This window comes from Mytilus californianus, unplaced genomic scaffold (assembly GCF_021869535.1).
Source record: "Mytilus californianus isolate M0D057914Y unplaced genomic scaffold, xbMytCali1.0.p SCAF_18, whole genome shotgun sequence".
NCBI lineage: Eukaryota > Metazoa > Mollusca > Bivalvia > Mytilida > Mytilidae > Mytilus > Mytilus californianus.
Window position 1 is genome coordinate 1,642,634 of NW_026262666.1, and position 18,391 is coordinate 1,661,024.

The window sequence follows — 18,391 nt, forward strand, 5'->3', positions numbered from 1 at the left end:
AATAAGTCGGAGAAAATTACAGAAAAATTCTTGCAAAATAAAAAACGACGAAAAAAAACACGAGCAACACGAACCCAAATCAAAACCGATGATAATCTTCCGAAGGGTACACAGATCCTGTTCCATTAGTAGCACTCGTCGTGGTAGGTTGCATTCGGTGATTTCAAAATCTACAAAAAGCGGACGGGATAGTATATGAAGATAGTATCTCCTCAAACCAAACTTTTATATATATAAATAAACAAATTTAGTAACAAAAAAGTTAGATTAACTTAGGTTTTACTGTAGTTACATGTACTTTACATAAGCCCAGATAAAGGATCAATCATTACATGTGATTTCTTGTGAAACTTCGATATTTTAAAATAATACGATAGAGTGGTCATGTTCAGAGGAATTGTATATCTAGTCTTGGTAACCGTTGTTTTTGGATTTCCATGGTTTAGAAATAATATTCCAAACGGAAATTTAGTACCAGATCCTTGCAACGGACAGACTGATCAGATATGGCGAGGAGTAGGACACGACAAGGAACCAGGAGGAGGGGCTCGAAATCAATTTGGACTGGTAAAAAAATCTTCTTATTACTAGTATTTTCTAATCATAATCAATTATTGATATCAATGCAAACGAAAATAGGTCATATATATCTACATCCTCGTTTTATCTTTGATGTATATTGGTAATGATATCACATCTCATTTATATTTGTATATCAATGAAACATTGAGATGTAAAAATAATTGAATTTATTTTCGGATATCCGTTAAATAATTGAAAAGTTTATAATTTTCGTCTAAAAAATGAAACAAAAAAAAAGGCCTGTAGTTCTGTAGACATTTTGGTTTTGTTTACTGCTAAACAGCAAACATGTTATGGAATACCGCTGCACATCCGCTTTACGGATATTAAGGTAAACGAAAATAGATCCTTTGTCTACATCATCGTGTTTTGTTTGATGATGGATAATTGTCTCATTGGCAATGATACCACATTTCTTTTATATTTGTATACAAAACAAATACCAAAATTAAGAAAAAAAAATAATGGGAAAGTGCACAATTCTCGTCTGATAAATGAAAACGTACGGGTTACAGTTCTGCATACATTTTGCTTTTGCATACTACTAAACAGCAAACATGTTATTGAATACCGTTGCGTACCGACCTTGTGCCATAAACATTTTTCATTGGCTTTTTTTGGAGGATCTACCACAAACCCTTAATGACCAAATGGTCTGACTCAGAGGATCGTTGTTCGATTTTTACAGTTTGTTATTCCAGAGACATTAGATTTAATCAATGTAAATTTACTGACATCGACTTAGTGTTAATATGTCTCTTTAAACAGTGACATAAAATACAATGCTCTAATATTAAGTACTACTTGTGCATGTTTTTCCTTACCATTTTGATTATCGAGCTGAAAATCTCTCTATAACTGCTGTGTATGATATAAATATCGTATTCTGTGTATTCAATTAATTTTGAATTACTGTATGGAAATTTACAGGACTTTAAGACCGCTGGATTTAAATGGACAAAGGAACTGTGTCAAACAGATTCAGACCAAGATGGTCGTACAAATGGACAAGAACTTGGAGACCCAGACTGCACGTGGATAAAAGGCGGAACTCCTAGTGGGGCTGCATCTGGTCACCCAGGTAAGTAGGACAGGAAACATTTCACGTTTATTGAACATGTTGCACTAAAGCCACTGGAAATGTTGCTGAGTAGTCCTCTACAAAACAGGTATTTGTTTATGCTATGTAGAATACATGTTAAAAAATGAAAATAGCACTTTATAATTCACTTGTTGCATCCGAAAAAGCTTGTTTCTTTTACCTACTCCAGGAACCCTCAGACCCAAAAACAATTTGAAAGTCAATAGATATAAGAAGATGTGGTATGAGTGCCAATGACACAACTCTCCATCTAAGTCACAATTTGTAAAAGTAAACCATTATAGGTCAAAGCACGGTCTTCAACACGGAGCCTTTGCTCACACCGAACAGTAAGCTATAAAGGGCCCAAAAAATTAACTAGTGTAAAACCATTCAAACAGGAAAACCAATGGTCTAATCTATATAAAAAACGAGAACTGAACATCAGGTTCCTGACTTAGGACAGGTTCAAACAAATGCAACGGGTTTAAACGTTTTAATATGCGCCAACCTTAACCCTACCAAAAACAATAGTGTAACATCACAAAATAGAAAGACACACTATAAAATATCAATTAAAATGGCTAAGCTAAATCAAAAGTCATATAAACAAAAACAAATGAACATACACTGAACGAATAAATATGATCTATGACACAATGTAAATACAAAATGAAAAAAACAAGGAGATCAGATGTTAACCAATATCAAAAAGACAACCATAACTTGGACAAAATGCCGCCAAATAAAATAACGTACAAAGGTAAATAAAAATAATTTTGTTGTAATAATAATAATAATACATGGAGTACGGAAATAATTTTTAAAAAGATAAATAATTTTGTTGTTCCTAGTACGAGAACACAAGTGAAAATTTATCGTCATACAACACACATATCAAAGGTGGTACATATTAAAAATAGTGAGACTAGATATAACACAAAATTAGTAAACATTAAATTACAAAAAAATTACAAATTGTATCAACAGGTCAAATTAACACAAAAGTACGATTTGAGAGTACTCGCAGTTACTTAAAGCTAGTTAAAAGCCAAAAGCAATTAATAATAAAAAATCATGCATCAGAGACTAAAATCAACTAAAACGCAGCCAGGGATTTAGTGTTTGAACGTTATGGACAGTCAAAGAAGACATGACTTGTGCAATGCCAAAATAAAAGTATCGACAGGCAGTAGGATAGTTTGGAGTTAACCTGTATGTTTAAGTACCCGAGCACGTGAAGAACTTGATGATCAACACAGAAAAAAAAAGTTTATTTAAATTCATTGAAGGTCAAAGTTGGCTAAGGTTGTTGGAATCTTAGTTTCTAAATAATTTCTAAATTTATCATCGGAGATTCAAAGAGAGGCATTTTATAAATCATGTTAGTACCGAGGCACTGACCATTGGCCTGGTGATAATTGTAGTAGTGTTTGTAAGGGGAAAAGAAGTTACTATTTGATAGATATTTTAATACAAAATTTAAGGCTGGGTATAATACAAGGTAAATGAAATAACATCGTGGTTACATAATAATTCAATAATTATTATTTTACTCATTTTTTTTCTATCATTTCATTTTAGGTATTTGTGAACCCCTGAATGATTCCAAATGTGAAACAGTAAATAAAGATATAAAATGTCCATGGAACACAGGAAAATGATGCATATTTGGTCATTGTGTGTAAGAATTATCTCGGAATAGAAGAGCCAATATTTATTTGCAACGCAGCCTTTTTGTTAAATAAAAAAAGTAAGCATTTTTTTGCCGAAAACTTGTTTTTAAATTTTCTTATGCATTCTTTTTACATAAACTATAAATAAAAATAGCATACATTTGCTTGTGATAGACTACAAGTTCCCTTTATGTACTGACATGATTTTAATTTAATATTGATATGTTTAGGTAAACTAACAAAAACAGACGGCCTGATTTTTGCCCAAACAATAAACGAAAAAACAAATATAACAGACAGCAATAAACCAATGAGCTGCAGGCTCCTAACAATGGCCAGGCATATATATATTATGGCGGGATTAAATATGTATATAAGCCATCTACCCTCTCCTAACCCGGGACAGTGGTGTAACAACACAACATAAGACGAACTGTTTAAACAGTAAGGAATGGCTTGACTCATCCTATCGACATGAAGCGCGAAAAACATCTAACTGAAGAGAAAAGACACTAAGTACCTTAAGTACTCGTTGTAAGTGAAAGCCAGTTCAAAGCTTATTACATCATTTTACCCAGGCTAAAGTATCAATTAGTACGCATGCAACGGATTTATCGGAATGACGCCATAAACAGTCATGAGAAAAGCACGACCTTGTGCGATGCCAAGATATGAGTACACACACGATATCGACTGAATTTAGGACCATAATGTTTATGCTCCCCTTGTAGGCAACGGGGACATTAAGTGTTACCCTTGATCGTCCGTCTTTCCGTCCGTCCGTCCGTCCAAATTTCGTCTCCGCACTCTAACGTAAGTTTACCTCATGTTAATTATATGAAACTCATACACAATGATAAGAACAAAAACTAGAAGACAGAATTCGAATTTAGGCAGTTAGTCATTTACCGTTCTAGAATTATGACCTTTTTTACATTGTAACTTGGAAAAATTGCATTTTTCCGTTTCCACACTCTAACTTAAGATTGTCTTATTCAAATTTTATGAAACTCCTACACAATACTAAGAACTACAACATTCAGATAGAGTTCGAATTTTGGTATTGAGTCATTTACTGTTCTAGAGTTATGCCTCAATTTAACTTGGAAATTTGCAAAGCTTGAGCGAGGGCTTTCGTGTCCTCAGACACATTCTTCTTTTATTTCTATAAATATATAGCAAGACATATTTAGTTTTCATTTATCAAGAACACAATCAATGCAAGTACCAAATTTTTTTTTTCAAAGATCTTATTATCAAAACCATGCTTTAGAATAACATTATTCGAAGGATCAGAGAATTTTCATGGATAGTTCTTTTTAAATTTGGTAACGTTGGAATCAATGAATATTATTCGGAAGCATGTGTCGTGTACGCAGAAATCGGCATCATTAGAACTATGCATACATAACAAATGATTGATTTATTGAACGTTCAGCGGAAAAATATTGCATGTATATTTAGGTATATACGATAACATGTTAATGGAATGTGAATATACCATGCTTTGTACTAGTCCGACACGGTCAAATGCTAAACGGTAATTTTCTGCTGCACTCTTGCCGGAAAAATTAGTCCAAACCGAACTGTCTACTCCTGCTCCGAAATGCTAGGAATTAAAAAAGGGATAGGGTATAAGATCACATAAAAAAAATAGTTTAATCTCAAAATATTCATGTACCTTATATGAACCTTGTCAGTGGTTGTCTTATACGTTTTTGTTTTGTTATGTTCATTTCAGATCTTTGATAGCTTCTGTTTAATTTATTCACAACTTGTTAAAACTTGGGAAGATTTAGAACATGGCATATAGTGAAGACGGTATATTGGCCTCTAGCTATATCTTTGATATTTGTTTTGTTTATTTACTATCGTATTGCCGTATACATAACATCTCCTTCCAACTTACTAGGTCATACCAAAACATATGAAATCTATGATCCACTTTAATATTTCCTCACGCAAGGGTGACTGGAGTATAGAAATGTGTTCACATAGACTTCTCCGGTAGTGAAACCCTTGTAACAGTGGACGTCCGTTTGGCTGTTTGGGATATACGCAGTCATGCCCGGTCCGAATGGGGACGTAAATCCAATTCCTTGTTTTGAGAGAGAGCCAAGCTCTATGAACGTAAAAAATCTTGCAACAACACTTTTAGGGGTCCGTTGTTGGTCTGTTGCAAAGATCAATTTCTGCCTCTTTCAAACATACCGTCATTTTCCAGTTGTAGGTGAAATTTTTCCGATCTTAATTCCTGTCGATTTACCTTGCAGGACCTATCTGTTAATTGTTAATGGTTCATCGTCTAAAATATGCAAGAGATAATTGCCAGTGGGTGTTAAGAATAATCAATCGATTCTAGTCTCATTCTTTTTCCTATACAGAGTTGGTTCGAAGTTATACACTTATTGTAAATCTCTATGAGTTACGATCCTTAAATAATTGAAGATTTGCACCCAATAAGCTGTAGTTAATATAAAAAAAGCCTAATAAACAAAATGAAATGATAAACTTTTAGTGAAATTTGGGGTATTTTTCATTCATATAAAAAAAAACCTCAACATTCAAAACCTTTGTGAAATACAAAGAAGTGCCATAACATGCGACATATGGAAAATATAAAACAGTATTGCAAATTTGAATCCATGAAACCTTAAAATTTTGTTATTTTTTTGTGACAATTTCTGCACAATAGATTTTAATAAGATGTATATTTATGTCACAGTAATGTTTGTTTTATAAATTAATACTAATAGGAACCTTTAAACAAATTTACATTGTAATTACATATTTTCTCCCCATTTCGATTAATAAATAACATGGCTATTTGCTTTATTGTATAAGACCTAGACAGAATTAGAAAATTTAATTGTACCTTACATTTTCGCCGTATACTAGTAGTAAATAACTTTTAGATTTGAAAGCATAAAACAGTTGTATTTACTTTAAAAGGTAATAGCACTTTATAAATTTCGTGCGTTTTGAAGCGCTCTTTTGGGTTCATCAGGAACGCCTAAACAACAGAAAGGCAGGGATAAGAATACATGTAATTGTAAAATCTGTACGATTCATCTCAGATCAACTTTGCCCGATGGAGTTCGAAACTTAGTTTCTAAGTAATTTCTAAATTCATCAAAGGGAAATTCTAGAAAAATAGGTTATGTCATGTCAGTACCGAATCATTAACCAAAGATATGGGGTCAATTACTTTTAAAAGTAATTAATTAAATTCAATTTCAATTACAAAATCTTCGATTAAATTACATATTACATAGACTTTTTTTTACCAGTGTAATTAATTTCTTTCCAAATACGTGGCAAATGCATTTAATTACTTCAATTACTTTTGAAATGAAAAATTAAGATAAGATATTTAAAACATGCATTTATTCTATGAAATGTTCATAAGTTTCTATCATACATTGCTTTATAGTAACAACAAATTAGACCTAAAGCGACTATTTTCAAAAGTAATTGTCAATTACAGACAATTTTCGCTATGTAATTCAATACTTTCAATTACTTGTAATTGAAAAAATGTTCAAGTACACATTACATTCAATTACTTGAGAATTTTGATTCATTACGGTCAATTACAGTTACATATTTCAATTACCCCATGTCTGTAACTAAAGACATCAGTGCAGGGTGCTGTGTCATGATGGTTCCTGCATCTCTTAACTCAAAATACACTTTCTAAACATTTAATAACATGTTACCGCGGAGAAAGCTTTTGCTTTTCAGTAAAAAGTACGGAGATACCATAGGGACCGTAACAAACTATAAGTCGAAGAGATGCAAACCAGAGCCAGAGGAAAGTGACGAGGATACATTAATCGACAAAACTTCACACAGAAAATTTTTTTGTAGTATGGTATCACTGATGAGAAATACTTATTTTTTTAAACACGCAAATTGTGCTGAATTTTTTTTGGTAAAACTGTGCATATTTAAACTGTTTGTATATTGACTGCAAGTTCCCCATTATGTACTGACATGATTTTACTTGAATTATATTATATGCACGTACAGCAATTCAAACGAAGAAAAACCAAACGACTTGATTTATGACTAAACAATAAAGGAAAAAACAAACATAACAGACAGCAACCAACCAAAACCACTGAATTACAGCCTCCTTACTTGGGGCAGGCACGAATATGATATGGCGGGATTAAACATGTTTATGTGCCCTCAATCCTCTCATAAACGGGGACAGTGGTGTAATAGCATAACATAAGACGAGCTGTATAACCTGTTGGAAATCGCTTGGCTTCATCACATCGAAATAAAGCTGGAAAAAAAACAACTATCAACAGTAAAAAAAAAACCACAAAGTACCTAACTTAAATTACTCGCAGTTACTGAAAGCTAGTTCAGAGCTTATTTCAACTAATAAATAAATCAGGCTAAAGTATCAATCATGCAACGGATTATGATTAAGTTTCATTAAATGATATCCTTTAGGAAGATGTTTATTCGAAAGAACCGTGAGTGTACATCGAGTTCTTTTGAATGTCGTAACGTTTCGAATCGAGCTAACCCAATGAATAAAATTGAGAATGGAAATGAGGAATGTGTCAAAAAGATAACAACCCGACCAAAGAGCAGAAAACAGCCCAAGACACCAATGGGTCTTCAACACAGCGAGAACATCCCGCACCCGTAGGCGAGCTTTAGCATGCTCCTAAACAAAAATGTGTACTAGTTCAGTGAAAATGGACGTCACACTTAACTCCGCAACAAATAAATGAACTATAATTAAAAAAAACAACATACAAAACATACAAAGGCCAGAGGCTCCTGACTTGAGACAGGCTTAAAAATGCGGCGGGGTTAAACATGTTTAATGAGATCTCAACCCTCCCCTATACCTCTAGCCAATGTAGAATTAACAAACATACAGCAATACGTACAGTAAAACTCAGTTAAAAAGAAGCCCGAATCCGATGTCAGAATAGGCAACAGAAGAAACTAAGCAAATAACAATGATACATAAATTAACAAAGGACTACTAACAGTTACTGACATGCCAGCTCCAGACCTCAAATAAACTGATTGAAACAATATGTCATCATCATATGAAAATTAAGCACAATCCCTCTTATTAGGGGTTTAGTATCATACCATCATAAATTATACGAGAAGAATATAATCCGTATCATGCCAACGACTGGTTTTAGTATAAATTTGTTTATTTCCGGTGCAAAGACCCTATGAGTAAATCAATTCCAAAATATGCAATTTTTAATGACCTGACAACAGTATCGTCACTATATCCCTTCTGAATAAGTCTGTTTAAAGGTTTAGTTAGCTTTTGAGGTGAATGACGACATTTTTGTGCTTTGTATAGAATATTATCATAAAAGATTGGATGTGAAATACCTGAACGTATAGGATGTCTGCTTGTTGATATATATTTACGAATGATGTCCTTGTACCGATGATAAAAATTAGTAAATGTTTTGACTAGTTTGTGATATCGAAAACCCTGGTGTAATAATGTTTCAGTAATACATAGATTTCTTTCGTTAAAGTCAAATACGTTGTTACATACACGAGCGAATCGAACAAGTTGAGATATATAAACACCATAAGATGGTGACAAGGGAACGTTACCATCTAAAAATGGATACTTAACAATAGGAAATGAAAAATCATCTCTTTTATCGTAAATTTTCGTATTAAGCTTCCCGTTAAAGATATAGATATCAAGATTCAGGAAAGGGCAGTGTTCATTGTTAGTATTAGCTTTATTTATAGTCAGTTCTGCAGGATAAATCACTTTAGTGTACATACTGAAGTCGTCATTGTTGAGACCCAATATATCATACAAATATCTAAAAGTGTTATTAAATGTTTATAGCAGATGTTGTCTGGATGGGTCTTTGCTGAATTTATTCATAAATTGTAACTCATAACAATACAGAAACAGGTCTGCAATAAGATGTGCACAGTTAGTCCCCATTAGAATTCCGATAATTTGACGTTATACGGAATCTCAATAGCGAACAAAAATGTTTTCTAGTAAAAATTCAAGTGCAGTTATAGTATCAAAGCAGGTCCAATTGACATAGTTCTTTTGTTTGGTGTTACTAAAAAAATACCTAAAAGAGTTTGAACATATACATGTCAATTCTTACTTTTTAAATAGATATAGGAAGATGTGGTATGAGTGCCAATGAGACAACTCTCCATCCAAGTTACAATGCCCATTTAATTAGATGTGTGATTTTTTTCTTAATGAGATTATGAGGCAAAGTGGTATATAGGGTAGAAAAATCAAAATGAATTCCACTCTTTTCAAAGGCCTTATTTGAACAATTTATTACCAGTCGACTGGTGAGGTATTTTGATTTCCGGTATTTTGGTAGGAAATTGTTGGAAGGAGATGTGTGGTATATGTCAATGTCACAGTAATCGCAAAACAACAATTTGAAGGTTATTTGAGAAACACTTGTCGTGTGCACAAACATCTGCATAATAAAACTTATACATGCAAAACAAATAAAAGATTAATTTATTGATTGATGTCTGCTGAACATCAAGCAGAAACTATTACATGCATATTTTGGAGGATAGCATGTTAATGAGATGTAAACATATTCCATGTTTGAAATCGGCATTATAAAATTTATGCTTGCAAAACTAATAAAAGATTGATGTATTGATTGATGTATGCTGAACGTCAAGCAGAAAATATTACATGTATATTGTGGAGGATAACATGTAAATGAGATGTAAACATATACTATGTTTTGTAACGACAAGGTCAAATTTTTTAAAGATTATAGATCACAACGTAAATTTCTACTGAATCTTACCCGGGAAAATTATTCCGAACCGACCAGTCTTTTCTTAATCCTAAATGCTGAAGATTACAAATGGCTAGATTAAACGTTTAAAAGATCAATGAACCTTTCCCTAATTAGCAACCTCGTCTAGGGAAGCTTTAGAACATGGCAACTCATGAAGACATCTGTCTATTGTAAAAGACTATTATATAAAGCTCTCGCTGTTTTTTTTTTAAAAGTTTTTGCTTTACCGGTACTGTGGCATTGACACATTCCACACGTCTCCTTTCAACAATTACATATCAAAATACCCAAAATCCATGATCAGCTACTCATTTGCTTATTAGTCACAAGTAATATAGATTTTGATGAAATTGGTTATTAGAGCAGGCCTTACAGAAAAGATGTAACTCGCAAAAAATATTTGTATAAGACAGAAGCATGGAATCTTTGTTTTTATGTCTTTTGCTTATCTTCTGATATTCAATTGAATATTAACAAACCATCAAAATGAGGCTATCTAAAATTTGCAGTTTTCAATTTAAAATGCAAAAGGTGAAAAGCGTTCATACAAATATGACAGTCTAACATCTCGTGAATATCTAATAAATGTTATTTTATAAATAAATAATATTGTATGATATCTATACTAATACAAGAGGTCAAGCCTCGTTACTAGTACACTTACTCCTTTTCTAATTGTAAATGTTCCGAATCATAACAAAGAGGAAACGAAGTGAACAAATTAACGTCTGAACATAAGCAAAACAAATATAGTGACGTGTAATTGTTATGGTAATAATAATAATGATAATAATAATTGATATTTTAGTTTTAGATACCTTATTTTTTTTAGATGTCATTGGCTTTGAACTAACTATCAGTAACTGCAAGTACTCTATGATCTGTACTTGTTGTCTTTTTTTGTTTTTTCGGGATAAGGGATGGATAAATACCCTACCACGTCCGGTCTGTATTTGATGTTTTTCTGCTTTGTATCGATCTGATGAGTTAAGCCTTTTTCAACTGATTTGTATAGTTTATTCTTATGTTGTGCTGTTAGACCGCTGTCCCAGGTTAAAGGAGGGTTGAACGCTCACAAACACATTTAACCCCGCCATATTCTTTATGTGCCTGTCCCAAGTCAGAAGCCGGTAGTTCAGTGGTTGCCGTTGGTTCATTTCTGTCATATTTGTTTTTCGTAAGTTGCTTTGTTATAAACTAGGTCGTTAGTTTTCTCAATTAAATTGTATCATATTTTTCATGTCGGAGCCTTTTATATCCGACTATACGGTATGGGTTTTTCTCATTGTTAAAGACCGTCTATAATTGCTTACATCCACTTCATTTGAACTTTGGTTGACATTTGTCGCATTGGCAATCATATCACACCTTTTTTTTTTGTAAGACAGTTTGGGCGTTCCATATTATGAACATGTCAATTGTAGTAATTAGCTATAACTTATACTGGAATAGAATAATAAGAAATTAGAATTATACAAATAAGATCCTATCAATCAGAACACCAAAGTCGGTACATGTATCATTATTTTAGGTTTAAACACAGTCACGTTTATTCATATCTTATTCATACTCTTTATTGACAAGATCGTATGGCGGTATTTTTTTCAATTTTAACTTTCCGTAGCTGAAGGATTGTTTGACAATGTATCAATAGCTGAAATAAGTGTAAAAAATGATTAAGCGGACCATAGACTTCCGCCTTTTGTGATGTAACTAGTTTGAAAAAGATATGGGGTATACGTCAATGAGACAGTAACCCAACGACACAAACACCACTAGACGTACAACTAGAGGTCAATATACAGTCTTCAACAAAAATCTAAATATGTCATAATTCAAATCTTTCCCTGTCTTCTTAACAAGTTGTGTGGAAATGAAAGAGAAGCTATTAAGTAGCTAACATTTACACAAAAAACAAATTAAGATGTTACATACGACAATCACTGACGAGGTTGATAATTGGTGAAAGTTACATTGATCGTTTTAGAGGTTTACATAGTTTTCTGAGATCTTCACCCCTGTCCCTTTTAAAATGTAGCATTTATGAGTAAGAACAAGATAATACAAAGCATGGTTTGTCATCTTGTAGAATTATTAACCATATTCCTATACCACAGTCACAGTCATTGACGCCAGCAAACTAGTTCAACCCCGCCACATCCAAAGTCAAAAGTCAAGAGCCTGTAATTCAGTGGTTGTTGTTTAACCTCACCACATACTGTATGTGCCTGTCCAAAGTCAAGAGCCTGTAATTCAGTGGTTCTCGTTTAACTTTACCACAGTCACCTCATACTGTATCTGCCAGTCCGAAACCAGGAACCTGTAATTCAGTGGTTGTTGTTCAACCTCACCACATACTGTATGTGACTGTCCCAAGTCAGGAGCCTGTAATTCAGTGGTTCTCGTTTAACTTTACCACAGTCACCACATACTGTATCTGCCAGTCAGAAATCAGGAGCCTGTTATTCAGTGGTTGTTGTTTAGGCTCACCACATACTGTATGTGACTGTCCCAAGTCATAAGCCAGTAATTTAGTGGTTGTTGTTTAGGCACACCACATACTGTATGTGACTGTCCCAAGTCATGAGCCTGTAATTCAGTGGTTGGCGTCTGTTACTGTTTATCACATTTGTTTTTCGTTCATACTTTTGTACATAAATCAGGCCATTAGTTTTCTCGTTTGAATTGGGTAACACGTCATTTCGGGACCTTGTATAGCTGACTATGCGGTATGGGTTTTGCTCATTTTTGAAAGCCATACGGCGACTAATAGTTGTGGACTTCTATGTCATTTGGTCTCTGGTGGAGAGTTGTCTGATTGGCAATCGTACCACATCATCATATTTTGTTTGTCATATTTTCTGCTGGACGTTCAGCAGACATCAATCAATAAATCAATATTCTATTGGGTATATAAGCATAATTATTTATGATGCTGATTTCTATTCACACGACATGTGCTTCTCAAGTAACCTTTATTGGAGAAGCTCGATTCAAACGTAACGAAATTCAAAAGATTATCCATGTAAACTCATTGATTCTTCGAATAAATCGGTTCCTAAAGGATATCATTTCAATAGTTAAATCATTGAATACAGTTTTTATCCATAATAGCATTGATTTTGTTTTTGATGAATTAAAATTAAATTTATTATATATAATTATGAACACTTATGGTTCTACATTCTGTCGATATTATGTACTCATATTTTGGCATTGCTCAAAGTCATACTTTTCTCAGACTGTTTACGGCGTCTTTACGTCTAATAAAGTTGCATGTAAACTGATTGATACTTTAGGTGATCTATGTATTAGTTATAGTAAGCTTTGAACTAGTTTTCAGTAACTGCGAGTACTTTTTATATAGATACTTTTGTGTCTTTTCTTTTAGTTGGTTTTCGTGTTTCATTTCGATCTGATGAGTCAAGCTATTTCCAACGAATACAGTTTGCTTTATGTTGTGCTGTTACACCACTGTCTCAGTTTATGAGAGAGGATTAAGTGCTCATAAACATTTTAAATCCCGTCATTTTATATTTGTGCCTGCCCCAAGTCAGGAGCCTGTAATTCAGTGGTTGTTGGTGGTTGCAGTAGTAAAAAAACATAGCATTCAGTTGCAAAATGCAACAGGTTTAAAACGTACAAATAAATCATCGTTTTGTTTCCACAACATGATTATTTTTATTTTCTCTTGTTCAATCATCCATTTTTACATTTCTTAACGAATTGAAATATATGATTCGGAACTCTTAGATAAGAAAAGGAGATTGTATAATCAGGCCACTTTTTGGGGGTCATTCGTACATATGTGCATGAGCGCTCCAAGCTGTTTGCAGATAATGGGAACTACAAAACTTATATAGCCTTATCATGGCATTTTGTCAATTAAAGTAACAGAGACAGAGACCTTTATAAAAAGATACTTGGCTTTTGTCGTTAAAAAGATCTCTTTTGGAATAAAATTGATATTTAAGGTCAAATACGTCAATTTCAAAATAAATATGACATCATTACGACATCACAACTTCTTTATACAATCAAAGCAGGAAACGTCTTTATTCTATTGCAAGTGGAGAGTGTTGACGACGGTGTATTCATCGTCCTTCGCGATCCGGAAGTATGTCTTGTCCAGAAAGAAAACATAGAAAAGTCTATGAACATAATGAAGTAGATAAACCAAAGTGCGATATGGAAGTATATACCTCTACCGTCTACGATTACGATCGATATCTTATCCGTTCTTGGAAACACACTTTGAAAATGACAGAGAGAAATGAGAAGGAAAGACAAAATTATAAAGCGATGGTGTACAAAACTATTTTTGGAATTCTTACATTTTCCTTCGAATAAATATTGTGTGTTAGTTTTTTCCTAACTCCATTTGAGCTACTTAAAATCATATAGTAGTCTTTTTTATTAGACTCGAAAAAGGAATAACCTTTACATGTTTAAAGTGTTACAACGTCAATGTAAAAAGTTGAAATATGGTCAATAATTCTAAAAGATTACAAACCATGCTTTTTATTATTCCGGCTCTTACTCATAAATGCTAGATTTTTGAAAGGGACAGGGGTGAATATCTCAGAAAACTATGTAAACCTTAAAAAAGATCCATGTAACTTTCTTGTTTTTCTTTGTTTTACATATTTGTTTGTTTTTATAGTGATTGAGATCATAACACAATGCTGATTGCTGTACCCTTATTTTTGACATTTTAATCTAGTATTATGTCTGTTTGTTTTGTTCACACATTGTTGTGAATATGATGGAATTTTATGGGACTGTAATGCAAGTGAAAGGTTTAGCTAGCTATAAAACCTTGTTATAATAATAAAGATAAAAAAAAAACCTTGTTCAATCCACCATTTTCTACATAAGAAAATGCCTGTACCAAGTCAGGAATATGACAGTTGTTATCCATCCGTTTGATGTGTTTGAGCTTTGGATTTTGCCATTTGAATTTTTCTCGGAGTTCGGTTTGTTTGTTATTTTACTTTTTTACCAATTATCAACCTCGTCAGTGGTTTTCGTATGTAATATCTTAATGTGTTTTGTTATGTAAATGTTAGCTACTTAATAGCTTCTGATTCATTTGCACACAAGTAGTGGTGTTTGTGTCGTTGGGTTACTGTCTCATTGACGTATACCCCATATCTTTTTCAAACTAGTTACATCACAAAAGGCGGAAACCTATGGTCCGCTTAATTATTTTTTACACTTATTTCAGCTATTGATACATTGTCAAACAATCCTTCAGCTACGGAAAGTTAAAATTGAAAAAAATACCGCCACACGAGCTTGTCAATAATGAGTATGAATAAGATATGAATAAACGTGACTGTGTTTAAACCTAAAATAATGATACATGTACCGACTTTGGTGTTCTGATTGATAGGATCATTTTTGGATAATTCTCATTTCTTATAATTCTGTACAAGTATAATTACAGCTAATAACTACAACTGACAAGTTCACAATACGGAACGAAAAAACTGTCTTACTAGTACATAAAACAAGGAGATGTGGTATGATTCCCAATGAGACAACTATCCACCAAAGTTCAAATGAAGTGGATGTAAGCAATTATAGGCAACTCTACGGTCTTCAACAATGAAAAAAACCCATACTGTATAGTCGGCTATAAAAGGCACCGACATGAAAAAATATGATACAATTTAATTGAGAAAACTAACGACCTAGTTTATAACAAAGCAACTTACGAAAAACAAATATGACAGACATGAACCAACGACAACCACTGAACCACTGGCTTCTGACTTGGGACAGGCACATAAAGAATGTGGCGGGGTTTAACATGTTTGTGAGCGCTCAACCCTCCTTTAACCTGGGACAGTGGTGTAACAACACAACATAAGAATAAACTATACAAATCAGTTGAAAAAGGCTTAACTCATTTGATCGATACAAAGCAAAAAATCATCAAACAAAAACACAGACCGGAAATGGCAGGGTATTTATCCATACCTTATCCCTAAAAACAAAAAAAGACACCAAGTACAGATCTTAGAGTACTGGCAGTTACTGACAGCTAGTTTAAAGCCATTTGATCGATACAAAGCAAAAAATCATCAAACAAAAACACAGACCGGAAATGGCAGGGTATTTATCCATACCTTATCCCTAAAAACAAAAAAAGACACCAAGTACAGATCTTAGAGTACTGGCAGTTACTGACAGCTAGTTTAAAGCCAATAACAACTAATAAAAAAATCATGTATCTTAGACTAAAATATCAATCAGTACACATCCAACATCCAATGGATTAAGTGTAAAGACATCATTAACTGTCCGAGATAAACATGCACTTGTTACCATTAACCCGGCTAAAATCTGAAGCTATCGTTTGGTTCAGATTTTAAAAGAGATAAACCTCGGAACGTTAGTACCTTGTTTTAAAAATGAAAAAAAATCACACCTTATATTTTGGTGAAATTGACAAGATATGAACAGCAAATAGGTTTAACCGAAAGTTCTACCATAATGAACATACGGTTAAGGTGAATAAATCATGATGGGTCCCCGACTGTGTACTGAGCACCTGGAGTTCAAATATTTGATCTACCAGATGATATTCTGCAATAATTGTTTTAATGCCAGTTAACTCTTTCTCATATAGAAACACCAACCTCGTATTAGCTTCCGAAAGTGCAACTGATAGAAAGAATGAGATAGTACAATTTAACAAAAGTCAACGTTTCAAACATTTTGGAAGAAGATTTCGATCCATTATCAAAGGAACTAGATTCCCGGCTGTAGCGAAAATATATTTTAAAAAACAACTTTTAGTGCAAAAGAACACTATACCGTTATGTTTATTCCCTCTGTCTGAATTGTCACTTTATTTCATTATTTTTTCTATACCAATTAAATCACAGTCATGTTTAAAAGTATTTCATAACAATAGCTGTAACATTTTCTAATCATGCATAATTATACCGGATGACCTTCAACTCGGTGCATTACATTTGCGCGCATCTTTTTAATGTGTTTGAGCTCATTCATTTTTCAGATTCGACTAGCCAGTAACCGGATACCTGCAACATAAAAGGTTTCATGGGAAGCCGCTCATATAGACACCTCCAGAAGCGAGGCATCGAACTGTAAACAGGGCTACGGTATCGACCGTTCATTTTCTTTTTGGGGGAGCGGAGGGGCATGTTTTTTTTTAAATGTGTGTTTACAAATTTATTAAAAAGACATTTCTTGATTTAGAAGGGAAGTCAAAATAATAGTCTGTTTACATTGACAATGTCTCTTTTATTTATAGGCACTTTCTTATATAAGAAGTTGAAACAAAAATTTCAAGTATGTAACTTTTTGTTATTTTGCCTTTGCTGATCATCATTTTAGCTGTTTAAATTTCTCTTTATATATTACTTTTCTGAAGATGTTAGAAAAAAAACACATTGGAAGGGCAATAACTCATGTGAGGGACCGGTCATTTTGTAACCGGAATTGGGGGTGGGGAGTAACTTAACGGGGGGCTTGAACATTGTTGAGAATTAAAAGGGAGTATTTTAATACTTCAAATGGGGACATCAAAATTTGTTTACAAAATTTAAGCGATTTTGTATTTCAAGCATGCAAATATTATAGCTTATTTGGTGAATACACTAAATCAGTATCTGATTATTTAACACTTGATTCGAGTGACATATCTATCTCTTTTGTCTCCATTTTTGGCTTCAATCTTTAATTCCATATTTGTTTCGTGTATGTCGTGACCATCTTCTGTTTGTTTTTGTTTTTTTGACACGAAGAACGACAATATCAGAGATTAATGGTTTAGTCTAAGTTTTTGCAGGTTTTTTTCGAAGCTTTTATGATTATACTCCTTTTTATATAGTAAACAAAAAACACTTATAATATTAATAGCTGTTTCCTTACATGATTAACCGTAAAGCACATGATTGATCATATTTATCAATGGTTTAAGATAATATCTGGGAGTGAGGTTTGACATTTTTAACATGTCTTTAGATGAATAATTTTCCTTTATGACCTGATAAGGCGTAATCAGGTGCCCACACCCTAAGCTCCCCCTAGAGTAACAAATGATGTAATGTTTTGGCTCGAAAGACATTAATTTGTTTTAATAAAACAACAAAACTCATAAGAGCACAAATTGCCAAAATTGGACTCTCACTACAGCGCATATTCAGACTGTTATCATTACACTCTTTTTTTATTCTTTATGCCCGTACCAATTCAGA

General features: G+C 33.2%; 1 protein-coding gene across 2 annotated transcripts in view; it reads left to right on the forward strand.

The window, feature by feature from the left end:
* LOC127726543 (temptin-like) overlaps window positions 1-18,391 on the forward strand; it is a 59,403-nt gene that overhangs the window by 8,527 nt on the left and 32,485 nt on the right. The window contains exons 1-3 of one of the 2 annotated variants that reach the window (XM_052233934.1): window positions 349-567; window positions 1,513-1,663; window positions 3,248-3,441. In XM_052233934.1, coding sequence (XP_052089894.1) covers window positions 385-567; window positions 1,513-1,663; window positions 3,248-3,327 — 414 coding nt within the window. In that variant the 5' untranslated portion in view covers window positions 349-384 and the 3' untranslated portion in view covers window positions 3,328-3,441. Of the gene's footprint in view, window positions 1-348; window positions 568-1,512; window positions 1,664-3,247; window positions 3,442-18,391 lie in introns of those variants that run through there. The other variant, XM_052233936.1, reaches the window with a different exon arrangement.